The sequence below is a fragment of the Leptonychotes weddellii genome, chromosome 8 (genome assembly GCF_054177405.1).
Source record: "Leptonychotes weddellii isolate Sample4059 chromosome 8, ASM5417740v2, whole genome shotgun sequence".
NCBI lineage: Eukaryota > Metazoa > Chordata > Mammalia > Carnivora > Phocidae > Leptonychotes > Leptonychotes weddellii.
The window spans coordinates 62,519,472-62,543,690 of record NC_138376.1 but is presented as its reverse complement, the minus strand read 5'-3'; the positions used below and the strand labels follow the sequence as shown (position 1 = coordinate 62,543,690).

Sequence of the window (24,219 nt, the reverse complement as noted above, 5' to 3'; positions counted from 1 at the left end):
CGGCTCTCGAGACCCACTCGCTCAATCCACTTTTCCAAGGAGGGCAGAGGAAGCTGTGGAGTCTCTCCTGGTGCAGCAGCGACGGCTCTTACCCTCCAAATTATTCTGAGCCGCAGCAATCGTCACCTTCTTGTACAGGAAAAAAGACACTAACCACGGTCCCGTTGCAGGGGGGGAAGGCCCCCCCCCCCTCCACAAGCCACGTGACCAGTCCGGGTCAGGTGACTTGGGAGCCAGGCGGCTGGAGTATGTTACCCTGGTAACTGTTGGGCTCCCGCAGACCTTCGGGATAGCGCGGAATTCAGAGGCGGAGGTAGGTGAGGCTTCCTACTCGGTTGACCCTGACCGAAACTGTCCTCAGACCCGCTCCTCAGGGCTTTAGTTTCCCGGGTCACTCCCTGCGCCTCCCACACTCCGTTTAAGTGCGTCTTTGTCCTTCCGCCACTCTGGAACCCGCGCTTCCTGGAGCCCGGACCCCGCCAAGCCGAGCCCTTTTGATGGGATCCGTCTCCGACCAAGATCTTGGGGGCTAAGACCTTAACTGCACACACCCTGAACTGATCAGAAATGCTGAAGAGGCGGGGAGGTGTTACTCTGCAGGTTGGGAAATATGTCCGGGCGCAGTCTCCACACACACAGCCCCCCTCCACCGCCTCCGGAAAGTGAAGCTGCGGTTTGAGCAGCCTCAAGTAGGTATAGTCCAGAAGCTGGAACAGATCTGAAGTTGTTTGGGTTCATTAGAGGGATGGGGAGAGCTTTGCGTTACAAGTCACTTATGAATAGTTTTGTTGGCTTTCCCTGGCTCCAAAAGAAACATAATTCGTTCTGATTTGTATACTCCATTAACTGTATTTTAGGTATATTTTTAATCTTAGTGAATTGCAGTTTGTCTGTATCCGGAAACAGTATATTTTGCAAACTATTAATATGGACTGATAACCAACCGAATGATAGGGCTGCACAAACTCTGTCCCGTGCTTTGCAAAAAAAGAAATGGCCTTTTGGACTACAATTTTTGAAAGATTCCTTGAAAGGACCTGATTTGTTTCAGGGATATTAAATAACATACACCCCGTAGGTTTAGGAAATATCGTGGAGGCCACCCTTCAACAATTGGATGTTAATAATGAAAATGTAATTCTGGACCCTAAGTACAGTGCAGACTGTGAAAGCTGGTTTTCCAAAGCAGTTTTATTCATGAATTCGGAATCTTTTGTCAAGGTTATTGGTCAGTCATTGTGCATATATACTAAATCATAAGAGAAATGCCTGAGGTTTAAGTCTGGATGCTCTTATGACGTGATATGAATTTCCTCAAAGCATATTTATTTCTTGTCATTTAGTGTTTCCAATGTTATAAATACTTTGGGATGTTTACTTTGGGAAGTGAAAATTCTTGATTATGGCTCGCTATTCCAAAGAAGAGCTGGATGAAGAGTTTGAACAGTTCATGAAAGAGGTATGTTTATCTTTTAAAAGCTACATTGTAAATTTGTGTCACAAGAAATTCATCTTTCAATTCTCTCTTTCCCTTCTAATATGCCATCAGCTTGGCCACCTTGAAAATAAAGCAGCCAGTTATCTTACCAGCAAAATGTGTTTATTTGGGAATGACAGAGGAACTGCGATTCAGAACATGCAGGCTGTGGCAAAAGCATAGGCAAGTCCGGAGACCAAGGGAAGGAACCATTACTTTATAGAGAAAATGAGGAGAAAAGTTGGGAGGGGCTTCTTTGAATGAAAGTCCATGGTAGGAAAGAGAGCTCGGGGTGGTCACAGTTTCTCATTGGCAGAGTTGTGGTATTTTCTTACTGGCTGAGCTAGTTGCTTGGTTTGGAGAAATTCATTCTTCCCCCTGCTGGAAAATGCAAGGTCCCACTTCTTACTGTTGGGTTCTGCAGTGGATGATGAGTTGATAGGTAGGGCATGAGAGCTCCCCCTTCTGGCCTCCTCTTTGTATCTTACATTTAGTTTCCTTTATTTAGTTTGACATTTCTCCCTTTTGATCCAAATCTTTCCTCAGAAGCATTGCTGACCAAGAGTTGGGTCGTCTGTGTCTCACTGCCAGGAAGGAGCTTTCCTGGATGTCAGATCCCACGTCAGAGAGAAAGTGTATAGCGGTTAGAACCCATTTTGGACCATATTTGAGTAACAGAAACTGAGGAAGGAAAACTCTCAGGCATTTCCCTTCCAAAGTCTGTATCTTGTTGAGGTCGTACGTGTTGGAGATCATCTTGAAGTGTTGAGCTAGCATCACCTTATTGGGTCCATGGTTTCTATAAAAGTTTGACAAGCAACAGGTGCAAAACTTAAAAATTATTATACAAAATGTAACTAAAAGCAGCATGACAATTCTAAATTGTATGATGGTTCTAAACCATGACCCTAGGCCTGACGAAAGCCAACTGAACAAAAGATCATTGAGAGTCATGTGAAATTTGTTATAGTCTATGTGCTTGTCCCCTAGTTCTGTGCAATTGAGTTTCTACTTTTCCAGAAGAGTTCATCTACGTGCAGTAGGTGGTGTCTGCTACCACGCAGATGCCTCCTTGCTCAGCAGGTAAGTAACGCAGAGCTGTGTGAGCGTCCAAAACTACTTCAGCCAGTGAGCCGAATAATCATTGTTGGGCTGGTGTTCCTTTAGCTGTAGAACTGACCAGCCCTCCTAAGTTTAGGGAAAAACTTCTGTGTCTATTAGTACTTACTCTGAAGGGAGAAAGGCTCTCTCTATGGAGGCAAACCTGGAGTTGTGTATGTCTCCTGGAAGTTCTCATTTAAGATGGTCATGAAGGTTTAGTGACGTAGACCGGTAGGAAGCTGCTAGTTCATTATGAAGCATAAATAGGACAGTGAACACAGCAAGAGCACATTGTCCTTTTATCCTTCAGCCATCAAGGCAATGAACTGCTCAAGCATAGGGGCCATTACCAAAACCTCCAATACAGAAGAGTAGCCAGGAGCTACACATAGGGCTCCCTCATAAGCATTAGCATTTATGGACACATTTGTCAGTATAGAGGCATTGGCATTATTCAGCCAAGACTCAAATACCATGTTACCACTTACTGAAAGTCTTCTAAATATATGGGTGTGACAGCCAGCTTACAAATGGTCCAACTTACATTGGCTGTTCCACAGTGTGTTTTACATATGTATTCAAGAGGTCTCATTTCTCCCACCTAGAGTTGGGTTGAATTGAGGCAGGGAACAAGTATGTGTGGATTTAATATTCTAACTTTATAAACAGACCTGGGCAACAGTTTGGGCATGCAGCGGCAATTGGACTTCCAGCAAAATTACTTGTAGGGTGAACTAAGGGATCCCTGTTGCTCTGGACAGATTGAGGTTTCTGGTGACAAATCCCACAATCAGAGAGGTTCCCCCTTTTGCAGCAGTTGGGAAATGCGGGTAAGAGCATTATCTGTCATGGAAGAGAGACAAAGAATAAGCCTGATCCAGTCATTTTGGGAAAGTGATCTTTATCAGATGCCTGCTTTAATTCCTGGAAACTACTTTCAGGTCACCAGTTGGTGTGCAGGTCTTTAGATGTGACATGTGAATCCAGGAGTGTGTTTCTTGAAATTTGGTGGCACAAGCGTTGGTAAACAGTACCTGGTAGGGCCCCTCCAACAAGAGTGAAGAGAGAACTTTTTGAGGTGTCTTTTGTAGTAGACAGAATCTCTGGGTTGCAAGATGTGATGCTTACGGCCTTTGTCTCCCGGGAGTGTGCTGTGAAGATAGTTCTACTAAAGCATGGTTAGTTTCAACAGAAGCAATGAGGCCTTTATAATATCCGAGTAGATCTCCTTTTATCAGCAGTGGATTAGACGAGGCAGGAGCCGTGTGCATCAGGCGCCCTGTGACTGCCTCAAAGCATGTGAGAGTTAATGAGTTACAAAGCGGGTGGTGGATCTCAGATTTAGAAAGACCCAATCGTGTGCTCGCTTCAGCAGCACATATACTAGCAGGACCCAATTGCAGTGCTTTTGGCCAGGTTACTCGAAAGGTCTCCACAAATTTTGCCAATTGAGTCTTAATGGTGCTGTTAGTGTGACTCGCCCTGAGGATTGAAGGTGGTAAGCACAGTGATGGTGCTGTAGAACTGGCCAAACAGCATAGACCTTATTGATGAACTTGACCATTGCCTGATCACTGGGACGCTCGAGAGGGCTTCCTCAGGTAGGAGTAATCTTTTCTAATAGAATTTTAGCTACAGAAAAGGCCATACCCTATCTGCAAGGGAAAGCTTCAGATCAGTGAGAAAAGAAACCATGACCAAAACATATATCCACAAGACAGGGGGAGTGGAATAAAATCCATTTGCCAAACTTTGAATGATCCCTTGGGCAATTTAAGATGCCAGGGTGTGGTGTGGATGGGTTTCCCGAATTGTATTTTGGACAGGTGGGGCAAGCAAAGTAGGCACTTTTGTGGGCTTCTTAATATTTCTCTACCGGAATTGATTCATTAAAGCTATCATCTTATCGGTAGAGCCATAATTAATGCATGTGCAGTGGTTAGTAATGAGATTTTCGAGACTCTGGCAGGACTGGATTGTTATTTCTCTCAAGCTAGAGTTCTTTTTAATCAAACCAACAATTATTTGATTTCCAATATTGTTTTTCCCTCTCTGGGGCCAGTTGTTGGACATCTCTTGTCAGTTTTTCTAGGTTATCATTTGAGGCAACATTCCTTTGGACCATGACAGAGGTTTGGCTGTTGGTTCCTTTAAGAGCAGTGTTTTTAATGGAAACATCAACAAGGTAGTTTCCTTTTGCCTCCAGGGAGTCAAGTCTGGAATGCATAGGGGTCTTAATAATAGCCAGGGCAGTTGGCAAAAGTTTGACATCTAATGAATTTTGGACATAAGAACCATTTGTAATTTTATTCCCATTAGAAGTAAGGAAACCTTGCTGTTTCCATAACATCCCAAAGTCATGAGCTGACCAAAGGGCATACCGACTATCAGTATAGATGTTTGCAGTTTTACCCTTGGCAAAGGTACCAGCCCGAGCACGAGCATATAATTCAGCCTGATGGGTCAAAGTAGCCAAAGGTAGAAGTTCTGCCTGGATGATTTCAAAAGGAATTTGCAGTAGCATAGCCAAGACAGTACCGTTTTTGTCCTTTAAGTAAGACCCATCAGTAAGCTATGACAAATCTGCATTGGTTAGAGTTATCTGTAAATTGTCATGGGCAGTCAAAAGGTGATCTGTCAGCATCAAGCAGTGGTGAGGAGTTTATCAGAGTGGTGAAAGAGAGAATAGCAGGATCAAGGTTATTACAGTGAGGAAGAGTTATATGAGGAGCAACTAACAGGAGGATTTCAGAGGAGGTAAGATGACTGGCCAACAGGTGTTGAGTGTGACGGCAATTCAGAGGAGCTTCTACTGCATGGGGCACAAGGATGGTTCAAGGGGATCCCATGATTATTTCTTCAGTGGCCTTATCCAAAAGGGCAGTGGCAGGAATGGCTCTGAGGCAAGGGGGCTATCCTCGGGCCACAGGGTACAGTTGCTGGCTATAATATCCTGTGGGTCGATAACAGTTTCCTGATTTTTGGGTGAGTTCTCCAAGGGCGTAGCCTTCCTCTCATATACAAAAAGGGTAATGAGGAGCGGATAATTAGTATGTCCAAAGGAAGGAAGCCTTATTAAGATGTTCTTTAAGGCCCCGAAGGCTATGTCATTCCGATCTTCCGAAATAATAGGGTCCGGTTTGTTGTGTTTAGGTAAAACATACAAGGGTTGGGCGATAAGAGAGAAGTTTGGAGTCCAAGTTTTGACAGTAGTCCCCTACCCTAAGAAAACCTTGTAATTGGCACTTAGTTTTAGGTTTGGGGAAGTTCAGGATACCACAAAGCCTAACTATGTCTAAATGAACCCCTGTTCTGGGGCACCTGGGTGGCTTAGTTGGTTGAGCAACTCTTGATCTTGGCTCAGGTCTGGATCTTGGGGTTGTGGGTACAAGCCCCGCATTGGGCTACATGCTAGGTGTGGAGCATACTTAATAAATAAATAAATGTATGAATGAGTGAATGAATGAACAAACCAACCCCCATTCCAAGATCAGGTACCTTAAATATAGAACCTGAGTTTGAGCAAACTGCAGTTTTGTCCTTGGAAACTTTATGTCCCTTTAAGGCTAAAAGTTTTAACAGCTACATGCTGTCCTCCTGTGAAGGGGCTTGGGAAAGGGAGGAGAGAAGCAAGTCATCTACATATTGTAACAAGCAAGGTAGGGCCTCCAGAAAACTTTATATCATCTGAGTCAGCTTTAAAGGTTTGGAAGAAGTAAGACTCTTAGTAAAACCCTGAGGTATTACTTTCAAATATATTGTTTTCTTTCCCAAGTTAAGGCAGAAAGATATTGGCTAGCCTTATTAACTGGAATACTAAGGAATGCACCACAAAGATCAGTTACAGTGAAAAACTTGGATTCAGTAGGAATAGATGCTAGTAGCATGTTGGGGTTAGGAAGAGCAGTGTGCCAAAGGAAAACGTTATTTATTGCTGGGAAGTCCTGGACGAACTTCCATCCTCAGCCACTGGGTTTTCTTACAGGTGAGATAAGGGTGTTACAAGGACTAGTGCAGGTGATAATGCGCCCCTGACTGAGCCTTATCATCTTCTATTATGGGCTTGATGCCTTGAAGGGCTTCTTTCTTTATAGGATATTGATTCATTCTGGGGAGATATTTTGAGGGATCTGTTTGAATCTTAGTAGGAGGTGCTTTGTGTATTCTGCCAAAGTCAGTTGAGGATTTTATCCAAAGGGAAGATGGTAACTGATCCAATAGGGACAAATGGTTAGTGTCCTTAGAATTCGCTCCAGTGCTGTCGGAGACGAGCAAGTAAAAGATGCTGAAGTATCACTTGGTTGCTATTTTGGTTGCTTCTATCAAATTCTAGGAATTACTTCCCCCTTTTTGAAAAAAGAAATTCCAGCATGATATTTTTTCTAAGAAATCTCAGCCCAATAAGTGAGTTGGGTGAGAGAATTAAGGAAAAAGGGTGACTATCTCTTTTTTTTTTTTTTTAAAGATTTTATTTATTTATTTGAGAGAGAATGAGAGACAGAGAGCACGAGAGGGAAGAGGGCAGAGGGAGAAGCAGACCCCCCGCTGAGCAGGGAGCCCGATGCGGGACTCGATCCCGGGACTTCAGGATCATGACCTGAGCCGAAGGCAGTCGCCTAACCAACTGAGCCACCCAGGTGCCCAGGGTGACTATCTCTTGAAGGGCCTAAACAAAAGGGACTAATTTAGAGATCGGAACCTCACTATTTGCACGGTTTTGCTCCTCTGAAGCAGGGGCTGCTTTGTAGCAGTGCCGTTGCACACCGAGGGCGTAGCTCCGGTGGTGATGAGGACAGACAGAGATTCATTCCCAGTCTGGAGGGTTGTTTGTGTAAACCGACGGAGAGAAAGAATTGGGACAAACCCCTGTAGTTCCTCAGAGCCCAGTCACTGGGGATTAGGAAAACATAGGAAAGATTGCTTAGAGGACTGAACGGCATCTGGAGCACTTAAGTTTGTAACAGTCCTTTTTCCAGTGTCCTGGTTTTTTGCAATAATGGCAGAGATCAGGAGGGTTTGGGGTTTGTTTAGGGGCCTGCATTTGTTGGAGATGAAACTTTAAGGATTTTAGTGGTGTTACTGTTAGTCCACTCATCTAGGGTGTGGGCCAGCTGGTTTGCGAAATTAACTAAATCTGGGGCAGACATAGTTTCTCCCATTCCATCCTGGTCCTTTTAACTTGAAGGGAAAGATCCGGTTTAGCTGGTTAATGAACACAGAATTAAAGGCTACCTGAGTGGATTTGACATCTAAAGGAAGACCAGAGTTTTCCTTAAAAATAATCTGACGTCAGTTGTAATAATCATAAGCAGGTGCATCAGGTTTTTGTGTGTGCAAGCCTGAATGATGTTTGTGCAAGCCTGAATGATGTTCCAATCATCAGGTTTAGGAACAGCTTTTGTCATTGTGCCAAAAGTCAGAGATCTATTTTTCTGAATCTCTTTCAGGACTTTTCTGTCAGACCAGTTTCATCCAGTGTTAGGCCTAACCCTCACCAACAAGCGTGTGAACTAATTAATATAAATCTGAGAAACCTAGTCGATAAGTTTGAGTAACTGTGTTAAATTCCTCGACAAATCTGTGAGGATCCTCAGTAACTTTGGGAACGTTTTTGACTGTAGCCTGTAGTTCAGCTTTAGTCCAGGGAACATAAGAAGGTAGGAGTTTAGCGGTTGGGTCCTTAGAGGGCTTAATAAAGGGACGGGTTCTGATAGGTTCAGAGGAAGAGAGCGCGGGGAGGGGTTCGGAGAAGAAGGGACAGAGAGAAGATTAGACTGAGGATGCGAAAGGGTAGAGAGGGGCTGGGGACGGCGCTGCAGGGAAGTAGGGAGATGGCAGCGGAGGAACGGCCCGATTGTGCGGGCTGCTGCGTGTCCCGAGACCAAGGATACCAGAAGGGAGCGAGGACTCGGAAGCCCTTCTGCCTTCTCGCAGTGGTTTAGTAAGTAGCCTCAGTTAATTTAGAAATGGTATTTTGCAGAGAGGCAGTTTTGGAGTCCTGAATTTGTTGGGAAGCCTCCAGGTACCAATTCAAACGGGGATTCCATTCAGTTTGTTTAATTTTAGGGGTATGGTCTTCTAATTTGGTTTTGAGAAAAGTAAGTTTGAGGAGATCAAAAGTTCCCCCATGGTGGTCATTGAAATTCTAAATTTAGCTAGGTTGGTCTGTTTCATTAGCAATGTGCTTGAGGAGGGATCGGAGTTTTTAAACAGCCGTCAGGGTCCCAGGAGAAGGGCTGTCCTGAGAGTTTGAGGATTAGGATCCCGTTAGTCAATACTAGAAGTTCAGAAAAACATGTGAGTACTCACCAGAAGGGACAAAGCCTTCACAAAAATAGAAAGAATAAAGCTTGGAAACAGATCCTGAATAAAGCCAGAAAGAGAGCTCAGAACGCAAAGAGAGCAGAGCTTGGATCCAGGAGAGACTTACCTTCAAACTCCAGGCTCAGGGAGAAAGCAGTGAACTCATTGGGCTCAGTGGGTGCAGGCACCTGTTTGCTCACCAGCCTCAGAGTTGTTGGAATCTTCTCTGGATCCCACTTCTCATCACCAAGTAATGTCGACCTCAAGGATGAAACAGCCAGTTATTTTACCATTTATTTGGGAATGGCAAAAGAGTTGCAGTTCAGGACATGCAAACTATGGCAAAACTCTAGGCAAGACCTGAGATCAAAGGAGAGGAACATTATTTTATAGAGAAAAGGAGGAAGTTGGGAGGGGCTTCTTTGAATGAAAGTCTATTAGAGGAAAGCAAGAGTTCAGGATGGTGATGGTTTCTCATTGGCAGAGCTATTGCTGGGCATGAAGAGAAGACTTTCTTCCTCCTGCTGGGGTAGTAACATTAACATCTTCCTGTTGGAAAATGCAAGATACACTTCTTTGTTGGAGTCTGCAGTTGATGACAAATTGATAGGGTGTGAGAGCTCCCCCTTCCGACCTCCCAATTGTATTTTAAGTAATGGGGTTTCCCCTGTATTCATTTTCACAAGTCCATCACCAAGCTCTGTCAGCTCTTCCTCCAGAATATATCTGTCCTCTTCCTAGGTCTCTTCCTGTGCACTGCTGCCATCCTAGTCCAGGGCACCATCTTCTCTCCTGGGCTACTATAACAGTTCCCATATACGGTCCCCCCATTCCTTTACCAAACTGCAGCCAGTGTGATCTGTAACATGAATCAGATTGTTCCTCTTCTTTGTAAAACACTCTGTTAGCTTCCCATCCCCAATGGAATAAACTCCAAACTTCTTCCCATGGTTTACAAAGCCCTAGATGATTTTGCTCATGTCTTCCTCACTCACTTTATACCTCTTTTCCTCCTTATCTACTTATGCTGCAGTGGCCTTTTTTCTCCCTCAGACATGCCAAGCTCATTTCACATAAGGAGCTGTGCACGAGCTGTTCCTTCTGCCAATAATTCTGTTCCCCTATTCTTCACCTGATTGTTAACGATCTCATCTTAAATTTATCACTACCACAGAAAGGTTTTTTTTTCTGTTAATGCAGTAAAAAAGTAACAGCAAGTGACTTCTTTGTGTACCATATATTTAATTCTCTGTGTAGCACTTGGCACTATTCATTATTTTCCTTGTGTTGGTCTGTTTTCTGCCTCCCGTTGTAAGAATGTGTGATTCGTGATGTGACAGCTATATGTTCACTGCTATACCTGTTGTACCTAATAGATGCTTAGTAAATACTGGCTGAATGAATAAATTAGAGGGTCGCACTATATCCGATGTATTTAATATAAATAGGCCTTGTAGAGCATTCAGGAGTCACATTTTAAGCAATTATACTAACATTCTTGTTCATAAAGGGAGTTTAGATGTAGGGTGTAGTAGAAAACCTCAGTTTCATTAACAGGAAAAAGTAATGCTTTACTTTGTAGGTTTGTAAGGATTTAAAAAAGCATCTAGGGGCACCTGGGTGGCTCAGTTGTTAAGCGTCTGCCTTTGGCTCAGGTCATGGTCCCAGGGTCCTGGGATCGAGCCCCGCATCGGGCTCCCCGCTCCGCGGGAAGCCTGCTTCTCCCTCTCCCACTCCCCCTGCTTGTGTTCCCTCTCTTGCTGTGTCTCTCTCTGTCAAATAAATAAAATCTTAAAAAATAAATAAATAAAAATAAAAAAGCATCTAATGATTATCTGAATGTAATAGACACTCAGGATAAGAATCTCACTTCCCATTTGAAAACTGATTTTTTTAATTTCAAATATGGGTACATTTTGAAAATTAAACTTTATAGGAAGTATTTTCACTGTAAAAGATGAAAAGCGGTACAGGCCAATTTTTTTTCCTTTTGCCCCTCATTTAGCTCCCTTTCAACACCCTCCCTCCCTCCCTCCCACTCTTTCTCTCATATTCAGGCTCAACTGGTAAAAGCATTTTTCTCATGCTAGAGATTTGGATAAGGCAGCATCTCGTTTTTTTAAATAATGAAAACCATGATTTTAGAGTCATGCTAACTTCTTTAATCATTTTGCTAAATTACTGTTCAAATAGTTTGTTCAGTGATATGGCTTACCTATCTCTGTTTGTAAGGAGATTGGTGCAAACCAGCTTTTTTTTTTTTCTTCTTCTAAAGCTTTATTGAGTTATCATATACCATACAATTCACCCATTTAAAGTGTATAATTCAGGGGTGCCTGGGTGGCTCAGTCGGTTAAGCGTCTGACTTTTGATCTCAGTTCAGGTCTTGAGCTCATGTTGGCGGTGAGGGGGAAGGCTCAGCGTGGAGCCTACTTAAAAAAAAAAGTGAAGTGTACAATTCAGTGTTTTTTAGTTTGTTCACAGCAATGCAACCAATACCACAATCACTTTTAGAACACTTTTATCATCCTTAAAAGAAACCCTGTACCCATTAGCAATTACCCCCTTCCCAGCCTTTGGCACCACTAATCCACTTTCTGTCTCTGAATATATGCTTGTTATAGACATTTCATAGACATGGAATCATACAATATGTGGTCTTTTGTGACTGGTTTCTTCCATTCAACATAGGTTGAAACAAGGTTCATCCATTTGGTAGCATCTATCAGTACTTCATTGCTTTTTATAGCTGAATAACATTCCATTGTATGGGTTTACCACATTTTGTTTGTTTATCCACACATCAGTTGATGAACATTTGAGTTCTTTCCACTTTTTGGCATTTATAAATAAGCTGCAATGGAAAGTCATGTACAGGTTTTTGTGTGGATGTATGTTTTATTTCTGTTGTGTGTATACCTAGTAGTGGAAGTCGTGGGTCATATGGTAACTCGATGTTTAACCTTTTGAGGAATGGCCAGACTGTTTCTAAAGTAGCTGTGCCATTTTACATTCCCACCAGCTGTGTATTAGTATATAAGGATTCCAGTTTCTCCATATGCTCACCAGAGTACGGTTATTCTCTGGGGACCAGCTTTTGTGTTTTGTTTTTAATGATAGGAATCTGGAAAGCAGTGTGGAAGATTATCAAAAGTGAGACTACCTACTATGTATTAGATGATAGGGTGAGCACTCTGCATTTCATTTTCTGATCTTTGTCATAAGCTTGCAAGGTCAGTGGTACTATGACTATTTTTTAACAGATGAACAAGCTGAAAAGAGAGGATAATTTTCCCTAAGCAACAACTAATATATTTTGAAGTTAAAATTTTTTTTTTTAAAGATTTTATTTATTTATTTGAGACAGAGAGAATGAGAGAGACAGAGAGCACATGAGAGGGGGGATGGTCAGAGGGAGAAGCAGGCTCCCTGCTGAGCAGGGAGCCCGATGCGGGACTCGATCCCAGGAGTCCGGGATCATGATCTGAGCCGAAGGCAGTCGCTTAACCAACTGAGCCACCCAGGCGCCCCTTGAAGTTAAAATTTGAACTCAGATCTGTCTGGCCCCCGAAACCTATATTCTTTCCACACTCTTATCTGGCCATGGGGCTTAAGAGGAATAGACTGAGTCTGAGGCAGATTGTCAGAATTTGGTGAACAGTGAGATATAGGGAGGAGAGAGAAATGGAACATTTCAAGGTGATGATCAAGTTTAGAGACTGAGTGGAAAGTGATGGAACTACAATTCAAACAAAGAATACTTTTCCTTCCCTCTTCCCCTCTTCCTGCCTAATTGTCAGGAAAGACAATGATTTCTTTTTGAACATTTTAAAATTGACATTATTTTTAAGTCATTGAGATAGAGTTGTTTGGTTGGCAGGTGGAAATTTGTGCATTGTCATCTTGGAAGTTTAAAAGGGCATCCTGGTGGCATTGTCCCAGTTCGGGGACTACATAGTATAGTGGAAAGTGGACAGGTGTTCTCAGACCTCGGTTTGAATCCCAGGTCTGTAACACTTACTAACAGTAGCAAGTGGGGCAAGTTGCTTAACCTCCCTGAGCTTGTTTCCCCATCAATAAATCTTGATTGAATTGCTTAAAGATTGAGATAACCTGGTTATATATCCTGACATATAGCAGGCATGGAATAAATGTTGGTTTCTTCTCCAGGAGAAGTGTGTAGAGTGAAGATAAAAAGGACAAGCACAGAGTCCTGGGGAAGTCTAGTGTAAAGAAATGGGCAAAAGAACCAAGACTTATTAAAATACACGGGTGGGAAAGGTCACAGAACTGAAGTATAACTTGGAGGAAGTGATGCTGTGAAATCAAACATACAGAGTTTCAGGAAGAGTCAGTCACTGGTATCAAATTCCATGATGTGATCAGGCAGTGGTCCTTTATTTGTGGCTTTTAGGAGACTTTTGCAACCTGGAGGAGAGCTGTTTGGGATGGGAACCAGATTTTAAAGGGTTGAGCAATAAACTCAAGAAATTGGTGTGTAAAAGAAAAGTAATAGGTAGAATAAAGGGGAGGTAGGAATAAGGATCTTGTTTGTTTTGTTTTGCTTTGATTTTTTTTTTAAAGATTTTATTTATTTATTTGACAGAGGCACAGCGAGAGAGGGAACACAAGCAGGGGGAGTGGGAGAGGGAGAAGCAGACTTCCCGCTGAGCAGGGAGCCGTTGTGGGGCTCCATCCCAGGACCCTGGGATCATGACCTGAGCCAAAGGCAGACACTCAACAACCGAGCCACCCAGGCGCTCCCTGCTTTGCTTTTTTTAAAAGAAGGTGGTGTAGAACTGAATGTTCATTCTTCCATTTCACAGTTGTGCTATGGCCTGAGGTTACAGAGATGGGCTGGTTTATAACCTGAGGGAAGGAGGGAGGGGAGAGAGAGGAGGAAGTGCAGATATGGAGATGACATGGGATGACCAAGGAAGTAAGAACCTAGAAAGGTGGGAAGTGATTGACCCCTCTTCAAGTTCTCCTTGGTGTGGAGGAAAGAATTTCTTTTCTGAGAGAGGAAAGCAGTGTCTTTACGGGTGAGTGTAATGGTGGAGTAAGGGAAAGGAGGGTGGTTTTTGACTGAAGGTCTTTATTTTCTCAGTGAAGAGAGAGGCTAAGTTACTGACTGAGAGTGGTGGCGGTGGGTCAATTAGGATTAGACTAGGGGATTTAGGATTGTACTGAAATTTGGACCTGAAGAGTAGAAAAGGACAAATAAAAGTTTATTGATCATTGTGACAAAATGCTAATTTTTCTGGTAAACACCTGAAATTCAGTTCATCTTAGAATTTTGTGCTCTTTGAGAGTGATGCTGGGTAACTTTGCGCAATCATTATTTATTCTTAGATCCTAGAGAATGTCTAGAAGAGGATAGCATAATTCTTTTTTTCCCCTTCTTGATCAAGTTTCTTGATAAGTTTTCTTTATTTCTTTGTTGTTATCGTTGATGTTTTCTCCCTGGTTAGTTTACTTATTTAACTCTAGATATGAAATTGATGTTCAGAGATGTATGCTTGATTTTTAAGTTATTTTAGCCACGTATGTTTAAAAGTACAAATTTACATATTGTTGCTGAGAATATTGTTTATGTACATGATAGCTGAACTGTGAAAAAAATAAAAGAAACATTTTTAGTGATGAATGTAGGATTCTCGAGTTTTAATTCAGTAGCTTGTATCTGATTTAGCTTTCAGATGATTCTTTTGAGATTTCAAATAAAACACCTAGACAACCTAAAAGAGAAGTGAAAAAGAAAGATGCAGTGCCATGGTGGATAACTGAAGATGATTTTGAAGATGGTGGTAAATACTGCTGATTTTTTTATTCCAAATTATTTGACCACAAGGTGTCAGTCAAGACTTTTAATTTTGGGGTTTTGTTGTTGGACTATACATATATAAAGAAAATAATACTAGTAGCGTGACTTTTTGAAGCTTGAATTTTCATATTCACTTTATTATATATTTATTATGTAATTGAGAATCTATGATGTTTCTGCATTATCAGGTTATATTACATTGGGATAATTTTATATTTACTCAAGTTAAGATGATGAATAATACATGTATATTTCTACATTGTCATGTATAATGGTAAATTGATTTAAGGTGATTTAATAAATATTCTGACAATGTATTAATGCCATTACATTGGGAATATTTTAACAAATTTTTAGATTTTTGGTATCACAGTCTGTTAATAACAGTAGTAAAAAAAGTAATTTATTGCCTTAATGGTAAAGAACTCATTAATGATCCTGCCTGACATATGTGTATACCTTTCCCCAAACTGTTCTTAGTCACCTCTTCACAAATGGAAAAGTACTCTCTGGAGTATTTGCTTTGGTATACCTGCTGTATATGATACTGCCGTATCCGTAAGGAACCCCAGACTACTTCTCTTAACCTATGTTTGTACTATTTATGGATCATTAAGCAGCATTTTATAAACTTAGAGGATTTTTCTATCCTAGGAGAGAAATTTGCCCCATAGCTTTTGTTTTTCCCCATGAAAATAAGCCCAGATTCCTTAATGTGGCCACTAAGGCTCTGCATCATCTGAAGAGGACCCTCCTTTCTAGTTTCCTGTACCCCAGCCATACTCAGTTATTCCCTGTCTCCTGGAAACATCATTGACTCTGTGCCTCTGTGCATTAGCTCATGCTTTCTCACCACTAGAATGCCTTTTCTCATCTTTCTTTCCTAACTCTTCCAGCTCCCTTTCCAGCATAATTATTTTCTTCTTTGTTTTGATTTCAAAACACCACAGTAGCTCTTAGACATTGTGCTGATAGTCATTACCTGTAGGGCTATGCCTGAGGTTGGGAGCTTTGTGAGAGCAGGAAACACTTCTTTTTGTTTGTATCCCCTGATCCCAACAGTAAATAAATAATAAATGTATTTAATAAATGAATGTTAGAGTAAATTTGATAGTCATTTCTCTGTTCTTAAAACTAAAATAAGGAAGTGCCTTATTGAAAAATTCAGTGCATTTTTTCATAAATCCCCCAACCACATAACAATGCTAAAGTTTGCATGCAAAGAATTCTTTTTTAGAATCTTTTCCCTGTTGGTGCTTGAAAAGAATATTACATGATGAAGTACCATTGGAATTGTTCACAAAGGTTTGAGACTTAATTAGCATTAAAGTCTCTTTCTAGAAAGTAATGAATCAGAGATAGAATGTGCATACTCATCCCAAAGGGAAAGCCTAGGTCCTGGACCAACACTTGAATGTAACCTGACTAAAGATATTAATTTTTAAGAAAGAATTTGTCAATCAGAATGGATTTGATTAGTAAAAGATTCAAAGAAGGATATTTAAGAAGTAAACTTTGACGATATCCATTTAAATACTGAGGAGAGGGTTTCTCCACGCAAGAACATAACCTGGTCCCTGGTTCAATCACAAACATTTCTGAGTTCATGTTATGTTGGGCATACTAGGCAGTAGTATACAGACAATAGGATTCCTGCCATCAAGAGTGTAGAAGCTTCTGAGGGGGAAGTAAACACCCTCTTGAGAGGAATGCATTACCAATCTTAGACACCTTTTTTTTTTTTTTTAAGATTTTTTTGTTTTTTGACAGAGAGAGAGACAGCGAGAGAGGGAACACAAGCAGGGGGAGTGGGAGAGGAAGAAGCAGGCTTCCCACTGAGCAGGGAGCCCAATGCGGGGCTGGATCCCAGGACCCCGGGATCATGACCTGAGCCAAAGTCAGATGCTTAACGACTGAGCCACCCAGGCGCCCCAATCTTAGACATCATTAAACATCGACATTGAGCTACTTCAACCTTATAATTTTCTCTTTCAATTGCCATAAGGATGAAATGTTCTGCCTAGAGGATGAAACAATCTAATCCTTCTACTGGTCATACTCTTCATTATGAATAACTAAATTGGATATTGGTTTTGGTCATTAGTCTCTTGTAAGCTCAGTTAGTATGGGTCACATCCCTGAGTCCAGCTTCAGAGCCAAGGTGAGACTCACATAGGCACCACAACAGTACCCCAACCATGGCATACCCTTTTTCTTTTGAAGTGTCTATAGATAACGTCTCTTGATTTTCTGCAACCATGGAAGTTATTATTTGATCTATAAAACCATTATTCACCCAAAGCCATAAAAATAGATCGGAATCCTTTCCAGGAGTATACTAATTAGGAAACTGAAGTCAGAACTTGACTTTTTTTTTTAATTTAAGTTAAATTAGCCAACATATATTGCATCATTAGTTTTTGGTGTAGTGTTCAATGATTCATTAGTTGTGTATAACGTGCAGTGCTCATCACATCATGTGCCCTCTTTAACGCCCATCACCCAGTTACCCCATCCCCCCACCCACCTCCCTTTCCACAACCCTCAGTTTGTTTCCCAGAGTCAAGAGTCTCTCATGGTTTGGCTCCCTCTCTGATTTCTTCCCATTCAGTTTTCCCTCCTTTCCCCTATGATCCTCTGCACTATTTCTTATATTCCACATATGAGTGAAACTATATGATGATTATCATTCTCTGATTGACTTATTTCTCTGAACCCTCCAGTTCAGAATTTGTGACTTTTTTTTTTATTAACATATAATGTATTATTTGTTTCAGGGGTACAGGTCTGTGATTCATCAGTCTTACACAATTCACAGCACTCACCATAGCACACACCCTCCCCAGTGTCCATCACCCAGCCGCCCCATCCCTCCCACCCTCCTCCACTCCAGCAGCCTCACTTTGTTTCCTGAGATTAGAAGTCTCTTATGGTTTGTCTCCCTCTCTGGTTTTGTCTTGTTTCCAGAATTTTTGACTTCTTAATAAGACTTCCTTCTAAGCAAAATGATGTTCTTCTAATCTTAATATATACACAATGTAATTAACTTCTCCGTTTTTCACTTTTTTATAACAAATATATGCTATTATGACAAATTTTGAATATTGCATAGCATTTTCAGTGTTTTCTAGTGTTTTTGGCATAAAGAGAAAAATGCTATCCATGGCTATGAGTACTGGCCTGGTCTGACCATTGACTCCTGCTCTGGGCTCATTTCCACCTGGACTCACCCTCACTCTCTAGATTCAACCTCACTGGTCTTTTTGCGTCCTCCAGTGTTGCCTGCCCTCCCATTGCTGACCCTTTGTACCTTGTCTCCACCCTACCTGGAGTTGTCTCCCTTTTCTAGTTCACCTATTCTTCCTTCATATAAGGCAGAAGATACTCTTTAAAGTGGCATGGTATACTGTATTAAATAATTGTGCTTCAAAGTAATTTTTAAAATTTTGTCTCATGTAAACTTTTGAGATTATTTAATAAAATACAATGCAAATAAATAGTGTTATAATTTTTCTTTTGTGAATTTTAGGTCTGATGGATTCTTATTTAATAGACCAGATTTATTTTGTAGCTACTGTCTACAAAATTAGCATAACGGAAAAAAAGTTAGTATAACAGTATTACTGGTTAATACATAGTGGTCAAAACAGTTTTCTGAACATAAATATCCAGCTATATCTTAAATCCCATTCCTAGGACTGCTTGGAACAAATGTAAGCTATCTGAAAGCAAAGAGGCCTTCTCAGCCTATTACGGAAATACAAGAGGAGTCTGCTGAAAGGATTCAGTTTCTTCAGAGCAGTGGAACCTCTATCTTAAGTATTGACAGCTTAGAAACAAATGGTAAGAAACGTGAGGGATACAAGTTGACAGATTAATTACTATGCTTAATTAAATTAAATACTATAATTATACTATACTCAATTAAAATTTTTACAAAAACTAACCTGTATCTTGGAGCCTCCTTTACTGAAGCATGTAGACATTCTTAATACCTTCCTTAGAAGGTTTAGAATTAGATCTTGAGGGAAGCCTTATAACCGTACATACTGATTATGAATACAAGTCTATATGTAGTGGGTGAGAGATGCATGTTTTAAATTTTTTAAATTTTACTAATATCAATAAATGCATCATTCAAATTAATTTTATCAAAATTCAAAATTCTGCATATTAATAAAGTATATTTGTCCTTTTCATTTAGAGATAGTAGTTTCTGAACTCAATCATAGTGTTCTTGGATTGGGATTGGACACATTAGAAGAACAAGAAGAAAAAGAGCAATTTTTTGCCAGGCTTGAGGAAGGCTTAACATCTTCCATTGATTATTCAAGATTAAATAAGGAACTGGATTCTAATGACTCCACACAATTTAAAGGTTTACATAGGTAATGTATGTACAATATCAACTAATCATTAAATGGGTTCTGTATTTTTCTATATATTTTTTTTTAATTTATTTATTAGAGAGAGAGATAGAGCAGGAACACAGGAAGCGGGAGTGGAGAGGGAGAAGCATGCTTCCCGAGGAGCAGGGAGCCTGATGCAGGGCTCAATCCCAGGACCCTGGGACCATAACCTGAGCCGAAGGCAGACGCTTAATGACTGAGCCACCCAGGCGTCCCTTATTTTTATCTCTTTTCTATGTTCATTATTTCGATCCTGGTTTCCCTAATATATGAATGGAATATGTTGATTTGGGTTTAAGAGCTCACTCTGCATCCAGGTATATGAAATGTCATGCGTGCGATGCTACTGAGACTAATGGCGCACTGCAAAAAGACCTTACTAGGAAAGTAGCTTCTTAAGTGATTTTCCACAGATGAAGTAAATAAGAGAGTTCAGGTAGCTGTCATAAACTCAGAGAAAAAAATAAAAGAAAGGGTGAACCAGGGAGTCAAGACAGGTTTTGTCTCTGTCCTCCCTTTGTATATGGTTGACCCTGATGATTATCAGGAAACCTCACTTATCCTGAAAATCCTACTAGTTGACTGAGCTGGCCTTCTGTAAGTACAGTAGACCTTTGACCTTTTAAAATTATAAATTATAAATGGAGGGACACCTGGGTGGCTCAGTCGTTAAGCGGCTGCCTTCAGCTCAGGTCATGATCCCAGCGTCCTGGGATCGACTCCCACATCGGGCTCCCTGCTCAGTGGGGAGTCTGCTTCTCCCTCTCCCTTTGCCCACCTGTCTGCTTACTTGTGATCTCTCTCTCTCTCTCTGTGTCAAATAAATAAAATCTTAAAAAAATAAAAATAAAAAAAATAAAATTATAAATGGAAGCCAGATTACAACTTCAAGATTTTAAGAACACCAAACTATAATTAAGGGTGAGGAGAATCATTACCTCTTGTTATTAGAGTACCTGGTCTCCTTAGGATGCTTAGTTTCTTACAGACCATGGATAAAGCAGTGTAGTGACTTTCATGAATTTTATAGAGTTTGAGATTTTTACCCTGCTTGTAAGCTAACAAGTTACCCTGCCAGTTTTATGGATGCAGATAGTAGACACAAGATTCCTGGGTCAGAAACAAAGGACTTTATTTCTCACAATAAAAGCCATATCTGAGTCTCATGTTTATTTGCCTCAGTTCCCCCATGCTCCACAAAGCTTGTGGAGGCAACATGGAGGGTCCATGATGGCTGTCTGCATGGGCAGTGGGTTGCTTTATAGGAGAGGAGCACTGAGCTTGGGGAATCCATTGCTTTTATAGTAAGAGGAAATAAGCCTGCTTCTTTTCTGGAAGGAGATACTGTCTCATCTCTCAAGGTTGCTCTCTGCAAACACAATCTTGGGAAATAACCTAGGAGAGAGAGGTTTGTGCCTTGCATTCTTGGCATACCCCACAAGAACATGCAGGGACACTCAGGGCCCTTGGTGATTGCCTCTCCCAATAGTAACAACACAGATTAAGTATACACAAGTTGGCTACAAGTTTTGGCCCCTTTGTAATATTTCTTAACTTTTTAAATTTCTTTTTTTTTTTAAAAAAAGATTTTATTTATTTATTTGACAGACACAGCGAGAGAGGGAACACAAGCAGGGGGAGTGGGAAAGGGAGAAGCAGGCTTCCCACCGAGCAGGGAGCCTGATGCGGGGCTTGATCCCGGGACCCTGGGATCATGACCCGAGCTGAAGGCAGACGCTTAATGACAGGGCCACCCAGGTGCCCCTTTTTATTTCTTAACAGTATTCTTAACTACTGATATTTCTGCTTTAGGACAGGCGAGTCAGAGTGCTAAATAACATTGTGTATAGAATATTGTTACTATTATTATAGTTATAGCTTCTTGGATTTGCTGATAATCTCACTAAAGACAAGGTTGATAGACTGAAAAAAGTAGGGTGGATTCCTTGGTTTGAAAGAAAGCAGTATATGAACTAATCCAATATAGTTAAAATTTGCTCAAGCTCCTTTGTTACTTTTCTGAGTTTTTATTGGTTTAAGGTTCCTATTCAGCCTCTATGTCATGATTAAATTGCTTATTAACAGGTAAATGCTGAACCTGACATTTTTTCTGGCCTCCATGTAGACTTCACTGGTTCTCATGTGGTCAGTTCCTAATCTTTAGTGTAGAAAGGATATCTGGGCCCTGAGACATGTAAATGCACACACTTATGTATAAAATTGTGTGTATTTGTGTATAAAGTTAAGTTATGGCATTTTTTTCTTTGTGTTAATTTGATAGCTTCAATTAGGCTTTGAGGATCCTTTATTTTCAAAACATTTTCTTTATAACTCCCAAATTTTTAGTTTTTGTTAAAATAAGAGTACTTGAGAAGAAAAGTATAATGCTAGAGATTTTTAAAATATATATGTAAAAGAATCCTTGGAAATGTATTATTAACATTTAATACTAAATTAAGTAAATTTGGGGGTACCTGGGTGGCTCAGTTGTTAAGCGTCTGCCTTCGGCTCAGGTCATGATCCCAGGGTCCTGGGATTGAGCCCTGCATCGGGCTCCCTGCTCCGCAGGAAGCCTGCTTCTCCCTCTCTCATTCGCCCTGCTTGTGTTCCCTCTCTCGCTGTGTCTCTCTCTGTCAAATAAATAAATAAAATCTTTTAAATAAATAAATAAATTAAGTAAATTTTTTTTTCAGTTATCAAGCTAATGTAGAACTAAGTGAAGATAAACATGAGTATGAATCGAAACATGAAGAATTGGCAGGTAATTTCATTGGTTTAAAAATGTACAATACTTGAAAAGATAATATAACTATTAATAAAGACATTGATAGGAGAAAAATAAAAGTAAAACCATATCTTTGAAAGAGCTTTGATCAGGTAGAGTGAAATGCCTATGTTACAATCTGAGCTGCTAAGAAATGATGGAAAGTGCACTGCTGCCTCATTTGTTGGGAGTGGGCAGTGGACCAATTAGGAAGACAGGAAAAGGACTAGAGGAATCTATGGAGCCAGGACCAATGTCTCTAAAGCATAGCTCAGTAGGTATTTCTTTTTCTACCTTTGACTTTTAACGTGTCCTTGTTTTTATATTTAAAATGATAGTTAGCATATAGCTGGATTTTCCTTTTTTGTCCAATCTAACAATCTCTGACTTTTAATTGAAGTGTTTCTACCCTTTATAAAAATATATTCATTGGTATGGTTTTTTACTCTTTGGCCATTTGTTGGTTGTGTTGATTTTGTCCTGCAGTCTATTGGATTGAGTATTTATAACATTCCATTTTATCTCTTCTTTGGGCTTGTTAGTTGTACCTCTTTGTTGTATTTTTTTCCTAAGTTTCTCTATGATTCATAACATGCATCTTTATCTTATTAAATACAGTCTATTTTCAAATAAAATTATACCACTTTATATGAGTCTTAAAAACAGTGAACTCCCCCAACCTTTTTGCTATTTTGTCATACATTTTTCTTCTATATATCTTAAAACCCTGTGATGTATTATTATTACTATTATTATTATAATTAATATTGCTTTTAATAGTTTATTTAAAAAATTTTTAAGGAATATAAAAAATTTATATTCATGTAAAAACATTTATCCACATATTTATCATTCCCAGTTTTTTGTATTCTTTGCATAGATTTGAGGGTTTTTTTAACTTCTTATTTAAAATGAATTTAAAAATTTTTTTATATTGAATATAACTGATATATAACATTATATTATTTGCAGGTGTACAAATACTTATTTAATACACTGTGAAATCACCACAAGTCTAGTTAACATCTATAACCAGTACCAAAAAAACCATTTTTTCCTTGAGATAAGAACTTTTAAGATCTACTGTCTTAGCGACTTTCAAATACAGTTGACCCCTGCACAACATGGTAGTTGGGGATGCTGACCCCGCTACACAGAAATCTGTGTCTAAGATTTTTAGCCTGGTTTTGTGGCAGTTTGATGATGGTGTATCTTGGTGTGGCTTTTCTTGTATTTATCCTACTTGGAGGTGGTTGAGCATTGATCTGTGGATTTATAGTTTCCATCAAAATGAAAAAAATGTTTTGTCCACTCACTAATTCTTCAAATATTATTTCTCTCATCCCCTGCCTTCTGACCCTAATCACAATTGTGTTAGATGGCTTTTTGTCCCATAGGTCACTAAGACTCTTTCATCTTTTAAAGCTTTTTTCTTCTCTGTGCACTTCAGTTTTTACTGCTTTGTCTTCAAGTTTACTGATTGTTTTTCTTCTTTGATCTTCTGTTAATTCATTGAAGCATTTTTTTTCTTTCAATCTAGAAGTTCATTTTGCGGTTTTTTAAAAATCTCTTTGTATCTTTTCTCATGTTCTTTTTTTATTTTTCCCTCAAGTCCTTAACATTAGTATATTCTCCTGATCCCAATGCTTGTGCATTTCTGGGTCTCTTTCTATTGAATACTGCTTCTGCTTGTAGTGATTTTTTATTGGATGTTGGATATTGTAGATTTTTATATTGTTGAGTGTTTGGATTTTGGTTTTTTTCTTATAAAGAGTGTTGAGCTTTGTTCCGGCAGATAATTGACCTTGCTAGCTTGATCTTTTCAAGGCTTTTCTTACGCTTCATTAGGGGAAGTCTTGAGTAGCGTTTCCTAGTACAGTTTGACACTAGTACTAAGGCATGGCCTTTCTGAGGTTTCTACTGAATGACCCTACTACACAATGAGGATTTTTTCCACTCAAGCTGGTTAGAACTCCAGAGTCTCTCTTTCTTGTGTGAAGCCTGTGAATTTTCTAGCCTGTAGCTTTCCAGTTGCTCAAACTATACAAATAGTATTCAGCAAAGACTCAGGGAGACTCCATGTAGATCTTTAGAGCTCTATTTCTATGTGTTTCCTCTGTTACTGCCCTGTAACTTCTAATTGGCTCAGCCTTTCTGAACTCTTATCTCTGTCACCTTAACACAATGAGACTGTCCTGATTACCCCCTCCCTGCTTAACATTCCTGAATTTATGTACCTTCAAGTAACTGTAGGGCTCACCCCACTTGTTTATCTTTTCTTAGGAATCACAGTTTTGTGCTGCCAATTATCCAATGTCTGTAAATAGTTGTTTCATATATT

General features: G+C 40.1%; 1 protein-coding gene across 1 annotated transcript in view; it reads left to right on the top strand.

The window, feature by feature from the left end:
- The first annotated feature begins 204 nt into the window (after window positions 1–204).
- The window catches only part of CEP162 (centrosomal protein 162), a 93,754-nt gene continuing 69,739 nt past the window's right edge, over window positions 205–24,219 (top strand). The window contains exons 1-6 of the mRNA XM_081829359.1: window positions 205–689; window positions 1,344–1,459; window positions 14,574–14,688; window positions 18,402–18,548; window positions 18,910–19,093; window positions 21,808–21,875. Of these exons, the coding sequence (XP_081685485.1) occupies window positions 1,403–1,459; window positions 14,574–14,688; window positions 18,402–18,548; window positions 18,910–19,093; window positions 21,808–21,875 (571 nt within the window). The 5' untranslated portion in view covers window positions 205–689; window positions 1,344–1,402. The remainder of the gene's footprint in view (window positions 690–1,343; window positions 1,460–14,573; window positions 14,689–18,401; window positions 18,549–18,909; window positions 19,094–21,807; window positions 21,876–24,219) is intronic.